General features: G+C 39.9%; 1 protein-coding gene and 1 pseudogene across 1 annotated transcript; one reads left to right on the top strand and one right to left on the bottom strand.

Annotated features, from left to right (window-relative positions):
- Window positions 1-6,624: 6,624 nt before the first annotated feature.
- On the bottom strand, window positions 6,625-7,398 carry LOC148127123 (olfactory receptor 13H1-like). The gene has a single exon (XM_087923188.1). It carries the CDS (start codon window positions 7,396-7,398, stop codon window positions 6,625-6,627), a length of 774 nt encoding a protein of 257 aa, XP_087779314.1.
- Window positions 7,399-9,450: 2,052 nt separating this feature from the next.
- On the top strand, window positions 9,451-11,592 carry LOC148127122 (olfactory receptor 13H1-like; annotated as a pseudogene).
- The last annotated feature ends 272 nt before the right edge of the window (window positions 11,593-11,864 follow it).

The raw sequence follows: 11,864 nt of genomic DNA, 5'->3' as shown, positions 1-11,864 counted from the left end.
AATCTCTCTTGTGCTTTCCTGCTCAATATAATAATTTTATGAAATATTTGGAAATAACGTAGAAACATCCAGAGTGGGACATATACTAATTTGCTTCTCCCATCATATTTCTTAGATGATGACATCACAGATAATATTGCTTGTGCTAAGAGAGTTGTGCAGGATAAAAATAAGATGAATGCCTGGTGAGTCAATCTCTCATTAACATCTTTTCTGTTTGTAGCATTCTGTAACAACTGAATTAAAATTAATTGCTTTTCATTAGACAATTGCACAACTTTAACATTGGTGTACAATATATTTTCTTGATATGGCACTTGTACTTTTATTGCTATACGTGCATTCTGGTTGCTTTAGAATATGAGTTTAACATCTTGTTGAATTTGGGTTTAACAGTCTTTTAAACCCCAGTTTAAAAGTAGATTAAATGTAGGTTGGCAGACAGCAAAGAACAGAGAAGGTTGATGCCTATTATAGCTGGATAATTTCTTTCCAGTAATTTGACATCTGTTATCCACTTTTGTGCTTGTCTGCTATTTATATATCTTTTTAAGCACAAGTTCATCATCAGGATTTATTACCCAGTTGGGATAGGCAGGAAAAGAATTTGGCAAATGGCCTTTAAACACCAGGATTCTGATCCTATGAATGAGCTCCAAGAGATCCGAGAACTGGATCTGTAACGAATCTAGTGAGACAAGCAGAGAGAGATCATTTGTGAAGCCTCCAGTCATAGGATGAATAGGAAAAGGAGCTGTAACAGCAGACCATTAAATGGAAAACTTTTAAGCCAGCAATTAACATTTAAAAGCAAACCATGAAGAAGTGGTCAACAATTAGAGTGATCTAAAAATTACTGTGCTGTGTGCTCTTATGAGACACTCTAAGATTTTGGACTGGATTTTGTGAGCCTCTGGTGCTCACCAAATACTTTGGACTTTAAGTCTCTTCAGCCCTGGCTAACATGGACTCTGGCAAGTTTATGCTGGAGTCCAAAGTATCTATTGGATATCAGTGGCATGTAGACTTTATTATGAGAAATAAAAAAATCAGGACTATTTTACCTAAAACAATTATTTTGATTTTAACCTCGGGAAAGGAGAATCATTGAAAAACTAGCTTGACACAAGAAAGCAGAGCCTCCTCGCTGACAGACCGTAGATCGTGACTCTTTGTGGCTATGGTCTGTGCTTTTTCGTTGGAGAGCCCCGATCATTATGATTAGGGGCTGAAGCTGCCTTGCAGGGGCGGCGGAGTAAGGGGAAGCTGCAAGCCAGGTTGACGGGAGCCACATCTCCCCCCCCTGCACTTGGTCTTTTCCCCTCCGAAGACGACTGCAGTGGTGGTTTAAAATTGCCATCCCAAAGAGGAGGATTCAGCTGGATTAAGATTTGTGCAGGAGGGAAGAAAGAGGTGGATAACATCTGAACTGGGACAACTGGGCAGTACAACTAAACAAAAGTACCCCAGGATTAAGGTAACATGGAATCTTTAAGAAAAGAAAAGTGAGCAGCGAAATTAAAAAGGGACAGGGTGAAAAAAAAAAGAAAATATTTTTGACAGCTAAGCAGGGCTTCGAACCGGGAAAGGAAGAAGCTGGAACTAAATATTTAATTAAATTGGACTAAAATATTTTGGGAATAAACAGGCATAAAATAAAGCTGGACTTAAGATTGTCAAAAAATAATAATAATAATGTTTACAAATTGGAGACTGGACTGTGCTGGAATATTGAGGTTTGAAAAACCCTAAATAAAAATATAGGGGGAAAAGGTGAAGACTTTGTATAATGGAGAGTGCCACCTTTTGACAAAAAGGGAAAGCATCCTGTTTCTGAATGAACTTGTGTGGATATAACTTTAAAGAAATATTGAAACAAAGTAAGAATCTTAGAAAGTGAAAGCAGAACCAGAATCTTCTTCTTCTTTTTCTTCAGCGTTTGTCTCGCGCTCGGGCGAGGTCCGCTAATGTCCTTGAGTACTGCTTCCACGCCTCTCTGTCTGCCACGTGTGTCGGGTCTGCCTTCGCGATCTCTAGATCGGCCTTGATCGTGTCCATCCAGCGTTGTTTAGGTCTACCACGCGGTCTCGCTCCTCCGACAGTCACCTTCATTACAGATTTGATGATGGATTCTTCCTTGGCGCGCTCACGTGGCGAACCATCGTAGCCGGGACTGCCTCATGACCGTGGGGATGGGCACGACGTTGAACCGTCTACGCACTTCTTCGTTCCTGACGCGATCGAGTAGGGTGAGGCCTACCGACCATCGGAGCATTCGCATCTCCATTATCTGGAGTCTGCTTTCGACTTCTTTGGTCGTCGGCCAGCACTCTGCGCCGTATGGCCACGGGCGCACCACAGAGTTATAGATTTTCGCCTTCAGGCGCATCGGCATCTTCTTGTCACAGAGGACGCCCGTGACGGACTTCCATTTGCCCCACGCTGCATTGATCCTGGCTGCCACCTCAGTTTGTAGTAGGCCTTCTTCCCCAAGAGTAGTTCCCAGGTACTTGAAGGTGGAGGCGCGCGGTAGCTCCTGCCCGTTCACGTGGATGGAGCCTGTCATTTCATTGTCAGTGGTCAGGTATTCGGACTTCTTTAGGTTCAGCCGGAGCCCGAACTGCTCGAGGCGGTCGTGCCACTGTTGGACTCGGTGCTCGAGTTCAGCCTTGCACAGGTTGGCCAGGAACACATCATCGGCGTAGAGCAGCGTCCATGGGGCGGGCGTGTACAGGTCGTGTGTAATTGTGTCCATCACCAGAATGAACAGCAGAACCAGAATAAAGAAAAAAAAGCAAGGAAAGACTGCCTGTGGGATTGATTGATGTTTTTGGTATAGACCCTGGGCTGGAATAATTGAGAACTTTACAAAATTGAAAGAAGAAAGAAGGAAAGTAAAAGTTTTTTTTGTGGACTTTAACAATCAAAAAATATAAGAGTGTGTAATGATGATATCTCTTCAGGAATTAAAAATGGAACTTAAAAATATGAGAGAATTACTACAGGAAAGAGGTGAATCACTTTGCTCTGTGTTAGAAAAAATGGCAATGGCAATTGAAGAACAAGAAGAAAGAGCTTCAGAGGAGGAGGAGTCCATTCAAGGAGAAGGCATTTTAAATGGACAATTAACACAAAGAACACTACAAAGAAGTGGGGAAAGAAGGAAGGTTAAAAAGTTGAGACTTAAGAAGGCAATCAAAAGGGGGAATACCTGTGAAGTCAGGAAAGGCAGAAAGACCCAGCAGAAAAGGGGAAAGGAAGATATTAAGAAAGAGAGGGATATAAACTGGAATGAGAAAAGATATGGGGAAAAGAGGGGGAGGAGAAGCAGTAAGAAACAGGTGCATGAAATAAAGAAATACGGAAATAGTAAAATGTTGAAAAGAAATTGTTTTTTCAGAGATAATGGTTGATAAATTAAAAAGGTGATTCTGCAGGGTAACAAGGGATAATAAGAATATTTCTGCAACTAAAGAAATTTAGAAAATAGGGCAATATAGATACTGATAACTCTTATTAAAAATCAAGGGGGGGGGAAATATGCTGTGGAATCCAAGTGAAAAGATGTAATGATTATTATTGTAACTTCTTAAAAATAATGGTTTATTGGGAATTAAGATGAGGGAATAAAGGTATATTTGAATCATTGAGGTGTCACACTCAAAACAGTAATGGGGGGGAAACCTATACTTTTTTTTAGTGTTAAAATTTGTATTAATCTAGAATTTATAAAAAGAATGTGCATTGGAAAGGGAATATGACACACTAAAGAACCAATTAAATTAATAAGTTAATATAGACTATTAAAAGCAAGGAGAGACATTGGTAACTTTTATCATCATCATTATCATCATCATCATCATCATTATTAGGCAAATACATATTGTTTATCTTTATTTTTAAAATAAATATTAAAGGAAATAATTGAAATGAAACAAAAAGATGTTTCGATTGAGATTAATGAAAGAGGCTAGAATTAATGTGTTTGTTTCTCTCCTTACTGAAAATTTGGAATGGAAAAGGTAATAATAGAATTAAGTATGCATATATCAATGTGTTGTGGCTCCGGGCTTGGATTCAGCTCCTGTGATTGATATGAGTTCAAGTGAAGAGGTTACGTCAGAACAATTTGAACCAGCCTGGCTTACTGATTGGACTGATAACCAGGATGAGGAGATGGACGTGACAAAGGATGACAGACCTGATGTATTAGAATTGTCAGGACCTTTGATCTCCTCTAGTTCTTTATCTGATGAACAGCCGGGAATGGCTGACAGGGAAGTTTTGAGAGAGTCTTCTAGTGGAGATGAGAACTTGGAAAATTTGTGGTTAAATGTAAAAAATAGAAGACGGTTGAAAAGGCAAAATCAGCTGGAGCAAATGAGAAGAGCAAGTCAGTAAATTAGCACGTTGCCTTAATGAGTATAAAAGGACACAGCTGGGCTGGTGCATTTTGCCAGGAACAAAATGACTATTTGAGTGAGGACGTTATAGCAAAGAGCTCTGAGGCTGAGGATTTATTGCCAGGACTGGTTTGCTGGACAGAGTAAGATTTATGCTGTGGTTTCTGCCAGCCGTTATCTAATAAGACTTCTTTCCGTTTGATTTAATTGTGAAACGGCTGCTTTCTGTTTTGTTCGTTTGAATTTCGAAGGGGAGTCATAACATCAATGTGTAATTGCTCTCATATTTGTATGTAAAGGTGATGACCCAGAAACATGTTGTCCACTAAAAAGAGATTTTTGTTTTTAATGTGAAAAACTGAATTAAGTTTGTTTAAAAAAAAGAAAAAGAAAAACTAGCTTACCTTGAAACTTTGTGAATCTCTTGAATTTGTTGAGGTATAGTTATATCATCAAAGAAACAATCATGTGTGTGATGTAGAAAGGAAAGCAATATTCTTATTCTTATTCCTAGGTATGGCTGGTCAGCCAACTGCCAAGAAAGAGATCTGTCAAAATGAACTTGGGACTGCAACCTCTGAGACTGATGGTCCTGCATTTCTCTTCCCCCTCCTGTGATGAAAATGGTGCTATTTCTTATAGAACCACCATTTAACAACTCGATTCTATGCTTGTATCCCATATGTTGGGATGTTGGGATGAATGGATCTCTTTCTGGGTGGGGAAATTTATAATTTAAAATTTGCAAAACCTGCTTCAATAAAATGAGTATTATGCATTATGCCTTTCTCTGTTTCATGCTTATTTATTTTCTTTCATCCTTCATGATTCCTGCATAATAGAATAAGGTACAATCTTTCCTCTGGCACAGCAGATCTATCCAACCACATATGTTATAAATTCAAAACTTAACTTCACCTGACAGAGATACTGATGCATCTCTTCATTCAATATTGTTAAAATATCTAGAAATTGTTATTTATTTATTCATTTGTATCCCACCCTTATTATTTTTACAAATAACTCAAGATGTGAACATATCCAACATACCTCCCTCTGTTAGATCGGGTAGATCGGTTCCCACAGAGACGCGAGACCAAAGTGAACAGTCAGCTCTTTATTTCAGTATACAGTACTGTATACTGCGAGCCGCGCAGCTTTTCTTATAGAGACCTGCGAGCCGCGCAGCTTTTCTTATAGAGCTAGCCTGTGGCTCGGCGGCCAATGACAGCGCTTTGAATCTCCCGCGATCGGCTCAGCCAATCGCGGTAGACTCTTAGCACCAATCATGGTTGTTTAGTCAGCCAATCAGGCTGCGGTCCATGCGGACCAATCAGAGTTCAGGATTTGGAGAATGTTAATATAGAACACCCTCCTCCTATTTCTCCACAGTAACCCTGTGAGGTAGGTAGGACTGAGAGAGAGAGTGACTGACCCAAACCCACCCAGCTGGCTTTCATGGTTAAGAGAGGAGTTGAATTCAGTCTCCTGCCTGATGCCTTAACTGCGAGACCAAACTGGCCATTCGTGAAAATGTCAGGCTCAAAATCAAGAATAACACATGGGGTTTTTTTTGTCAGTGACTTCTTTATTGTTTCACACTTACAGACAAAATCTTTCCTATTAAAAATGCTACTATCTACTTCTACAATGTAGTTTGTAAACTATTAAGGATGGGCTGTCTTCAGCCATTTTTCTCTCATACAAAATATCTGGACTGAATTACCTTTTATTTCTCTGGAATACAGCCCCTCCCTCTTGAGAATCCATCTCCTCACCACATTCCAGCAAAGGCATTTTGGTTAGAAAATAGAGGATCACCTTATTAATGGATGGCTTATCTGTAAGCACATATGGGATAACAGGGTTTTTTTTTAAAAAAAATGTATTATCATATATATTTGTGGAGGAGCTCATCCATCAGTAAGATGAAACAATAATGTATTTAGGGATGTATTTTGGCACCCAAAATTCTCAGCTTATTTGTGAATATATTCCCCAACCTGTTGTTCTCCAAAAGCATCATGAATTCTAATTCTTGACGTCCTAATGCACTCCTCCTTAACATTCAGTATTGATTATGCCAGGGGTCTTCAAACTTGACAGTTTTAAGACTTGTGGACTTCAACTCCCAGGATTCCTCCTCCAGCCATGTTAGCTCAGGAATTCTGGGAGTTGAAGTCCACAAGTCTTAAAGTTGCCAGGTTTGAAGACCCTTGGATTATGCCCTCTTGGGTTTACTAGGAGCAGTAAGGTGAGAACTGCAGGTAGAGAAGGCTTTTCTGCGTCCTTGGGTAGAGCTGATACATCGTATCGCCAGGCCTATGCCAATGTATGTCACAACTATGAAGCCAAAGGGAGGGAATAGCAGAAAGAGGCTGGAGATATGCATAAAGAGCTCACTCGCTGTGTTGGAACAAGCCAGTCTGTATAAAGATTGCAGATCACATGCAAAATGATTGATGGTGTGATGGCCACAGAAGTCTGTGGGCTGCAAGAACACATTGACCAATGTCATCACGAAGGCAAGGGCCATTGACATGACTACTAGATAAAAGCATAATCTCCAACTCATGATCTGCATGTAATATAACAGCTGGCATACAGCTGCCAAGCGATCATATGCCATGATTGCCAAAACAATGAACTCTGCTACAACCAGAAATAAACCAATGCACATTTGGACCAGACATCTATAGAAAGAAACTGTGGGCCTGTAGACGAAGCAGTTCACTAAAATCTCAGGAAGTGCATTGTTGGTAAGAATAAAGTCTACTGTGGAAAGGACACAAATGAAGAAATACATGGGAGTATGAAGCTGAGAGTCAGCAATGATCAATATGATGATGAGTCCATTGCCAAGAAAGCTAACGAGATACACCATCAAGAGCAACCAAAAGAGAATAATCTGAGCTCTGGGATATTCGGATAATCCAATCAGGATGAATTTAGTCACCAGTGATTCATTTGAAGTTCCTATCCTATTTTCTCTCATTCTCTCCTGCAGGAAAGAATGAATGGTGTGGTTATTGACTACATTCGAGAGAGATGCAATACTTTCACTTTAAATGTTTAAATTGCCAAAGCTGTATGGAAAAAATAAAAATGCAATAAAAACTGTTTGAAAACTGCTTTGCACATCATGCTTAGACATAATTAGGCATGAGTAGGTTCACACACTGCATTAAGGTATATGTTGTTTGCAAACTGCAGTGACCCCAAAAAGTGCTAAGCCAAAACTAAATAAGCTGCATTCTCTCTCATAGCTAGGTATTCAAATCCAATCCCAGATAGAAGATGAAGAAATCTATTTCCAAAAGTAATGAAAGCAGCAAGCTGGCAGCAGTAGCTTCATCCCCAACCCTAATTTACCAGTAGGTCAGCAGAAACTGAACAAAAATGTCCTCAGTCAACTTACTAGAAGCAACAAGGTAATGGTTAGATAATTCATAAAGCAAAGTAGAATCAATGCTGATCTCAAGAACACCGTCCTTTCTTTTTTGGATCTGAAAGAGCCAAAAAAAGAGTGGCACGCAGGATACATTCTAAGCAAGTACAATTCATTGCAGGGCATGATATTGTTACTAAACCTGAGGTATCTCTACTAATCTATCAGCTTTAGCTTTGTTTTTCTTTGCTTTATTATGTTAGAAATAGTGCACTGATTATTTTAATGATAATACTTCAGAATTATTGTTAGTTAAAAGATTATCAGAATTTCACTTAATGGCACCAATTAGACAGATTCTTCTTCATCGTCACCTGCATCTTTAATAAATCTTCAAGAAATAATTATTTATTATTTATAATAAATTTTAATAAATCATCTATCTTCACCAGCATCTTTAATAAATCACTAGAGATGTGCTATGTTCCTTCTTGCTTCAAATGCTCTACTATTATCCCAGTGCTGAAGAAACCCTCCATCAAGGAACTGAATGACTTCAGACCGGCTGCACTAACATCTGTGGTTATGAAAACTTTTGAAAGGCTCGTGCTGGCCCACCTGAAAACTATCATGGATCCACTGTTAGACCCTGTGCAGTTTGCCTACCGAGCAACAGATATTAACAGTTGTTAATATGGCTCTGCACTACATCCTATAACATCTTGAATCTCCAAAGTCATATGCAAAGGTCCTCTTTGTACACTTCAGCTCAGCATTCAATACAATCATTCCAGATATTTGTTTTTAACTAAACTAAGTCAGCTGTACCTGACCACAGTTGTAAATGGATCATAAGATTCCTAACAGACAGGGAGCAGCAGGTGAAGCTAGGCAAAATCACATCAGATACCTGTACAATTAGCACAGCCCCCCATCCCACCAGGGCTGTGTGCTCTCTCCACTTTTCTCTATATACCAATGACTGCATCTCAAAAGATCCCTCTGTTAAATACTGTATTGATCCAATACAGCAACACGCTACCACTGACTGTCACCTGTGACGCTTCACCATTCGGCGTAGGCACAATACTTAGTCACACACTACCTGATGGCAGAGAGGCACCAATCATCTTTTATTCCAAAATGGTATCCAAAGCTGAAAGAAACTACAGTCAACTGGATAGAGAAGCCTTGGCTGCCATCTCGGGGGTAAAACGTTTTCACGAATACCTTTATGGTAGGACATTTTCTTTAATTACCGACCACAAGCCACTGCTTGGAATCCTGGCGGGAGACAAGGCCACTCCAAACATCCTGTCTCCAAGAATGACAAGGTGGTTGGAATTTCTGGCAGTCTACAATTACAAACTTATCTATCAGCCAGGAAAAGCCATACTCCATGGCGATGCATTAAGCCGGTCACCCCTACCAGACCATGATGACAACGCAGAGCCCACCATAGTTCTTTGCTATGTTTTAAATTATTTGAAACTTTTATCACACAGCATTGAAAAATATGGTTTTAGAAGCAAAATTTAAAGAGCTCTGGTGACATTGCTAAAACTTTAGGGAAATATAGGCTTGCCCACTACTAATTAGTGTAAATTATTACACTAATTTTATCATGTTCTGAAAACTGATTTCACTTTTACAGGAAACATGGAAAAATGGGGAAATGTGACCACAGTGACTGAATTTGTGCTTCTTGGGCTCTCTAAAAACTTCAAAGTTCGTGCTGGATTGTTTGTCCTCTTCTTGGTTATCTATCTCATTGCTGTAGCCGGCAATGGCCTCATATTGATGCTGATTATCATAGACTCCCACCTCCACACACCCATGTATTTTTTCCTTAGCAATCTCTCCTTTATTGACATCAGTTACATCACCACCTCTGTCCCACAGATGCTGGTCCACTGCTTCATGGACAGGCCTACTATCCCATGGGGCAGATGTTTTGCTCAGATGAGCATCAGTGGCTTATTAGCTATCACTGAATCTGTTTTGTTAGCTGTGATGGCTTATGGCTGTTTTGTGGTGATATGCTACCCTCTGCACTACAACCTGATCATGAATCATAATGTATGAATCCAGTTGGCTGGGAGCCTATGTGTCAGCACCTTCATTATTACCATTTTCTCCTTTCTCACCATGCAGGCAACTTTATGTGGGCCAAATGTGGTGAATCATTTCAAGTGGGAACTGCAGGCAGTGTTGAAACTGGCTTGCTCTGATACCGGTGCCGGTGCAATTAACATGATAATAATCAGTGCCATTACTCTAGCTTTATCCTTCTTCTTTTTCTTGGTGACCTATGGCCTTTCGTTACTGTTTAGTACAACTTGAGTAGGAATTGTACCAAACGGTCCAGAACCAAATAGCTGCTCAACTGTATATGCTCCTCCTCCTCCTCCTAAAGCAGCAGCTTGAGGATGTCTCAGATATTCACTCCCAAACCATATATTGCATGGATGTTAAAATCATGCGAAATATTTGTTTCCAATCTTCAGGGATCATTGTATAATCATTTTTTATTCCTTCTACAAGTCCTCTTATAAAATTACCACTAATCCCATAGTCTGCAACTGCCTTTTTTCACTCTCTTAAGATCTGATAAGGCAGACCCTCCCATTCTGCTACTTGCAGTCCAAGCTGTGGCCCCTGACCAGGATGACATTGTACTGGACAAACAGACAGTAATTCTGCAAATTCTGTTCCTGAGACAGAGGCATCCCTTTTACAAGTCTCTACCATTTTCTGAAAAGAAGACTGAACAATAGAGTCAGGAGGCTTTTGCCCTGTACCTGCAGGAGCTGAGGGAATTGAAGACATATATTCAGGTGAAGAAGGGGGACAAATGACAGCATTAGTATAACGTGAAGGTGGAGGTGTTAAAAGAGAAAGTTCATTGTGACCAAATGTTTCAATTGCATGCCTACATAAATGGCACACATGCAAAACTTCTATTTTTGCTTGAGGTTCAGTATGCAATGTTTTCCCAATATGTTCCCAATCAGTTAATTTTAAAGACCCCTTTTCTGGGTACCATAGGCACTGAGCTGCAATCTCCTGGACCAGCCTTAAGAGATTTCTCTGTGGTACCTCGGTATTATTTTTCTTCAACAAATAGCCTAATTCATCTACATGCTTCCTTTGTTCCTCAGAAAGCGAAGACTCCATACATAGAGAAACCAAAAGGTTGAAGAAACCACAAAGGGTTGAAGTTGCACCAAATCCTTGCCGGACGGAGTAAGAGGGTCCCTGTTCAGGCGCCACTTGTTGTAATGATGAGGCAGTCGAGTTGTTTGATCATGAACAACTGAATTATGATGATGATCTTTATTGCAGTATAGTCTTGCATTTATATACATTTTTAGTTATCCTCCATCATTGGTTAACTTTGGTTACTGCTTAACTTTCGTTACTGTTTAGTACAGTAATCCATACAATTAATTATCTCTAGTTAAAGTCTAACATATGTCTATTTCCCCTCTCTAATCCTCCTTTATCCATAGATTAGTGACTTTTTTGCCTGAGTTGTATTTGCTTGGAAACATTCTTTATCTGAGGTTTGCCATCCGAGATTGGAACATTCCTGCAATTACAACTCTACAGTGAGCATTTATTATGGCACCATCCTGGCCATGTATTTGAGGCCTCAGGCCAAGACATTCTCCAATAGGGAAAAAGTAGTGGCAGTCTTTTATGGTGTTGTGATCCCCATGTTAAACCCCATCATTTACAGCTGAGGAACAAGGAGCCTTCTGCAGACTGGCTGGGAAGAAAGTAGAGGAACCAGGTTGATCTTCCTCAAGCAAGTCCTTTTTTATATAGTTTTGTCTTTCTATAAGAGAGGACTTTGTGAAGTGTCATTCTCCAATTATAATTGTATATCACACCCCAGCCTCCAACTCTTCTTTCCTTATTGCTCACACTGGCTAAGCCTGAAGAAATTGTGGTAGCAGCAATCTGAAGACCAACCCTGGAGAATCACGCTTGAACTATATGGTCATCAAAACTTTCCAGTACTCTTGACCTTACAAGCTTATGATCTCCTCCAAATTTTCTTCTTTCTA

This window comes from Pseudonaja textilis, chromosome 2 (genome assembly GCF_049901715.1).
Source record: "Pseudonaja textilis isolate UNSWEBS1 chromosome 2, rPseTex1.2, whole genome shotgun sequence".
Taxonomy (NCBI): domain Eukaryota; kingdom Metazoa; phylum Chordata; class Lepidosauria; order Squamata; family Elapidae; genus Pseudonaja; species Pseudonaja textilis.
Note: the sequence above shows the minus strand (reverse complement) of the source record. Positions and strands in the feature narration are given on the sequence as shown.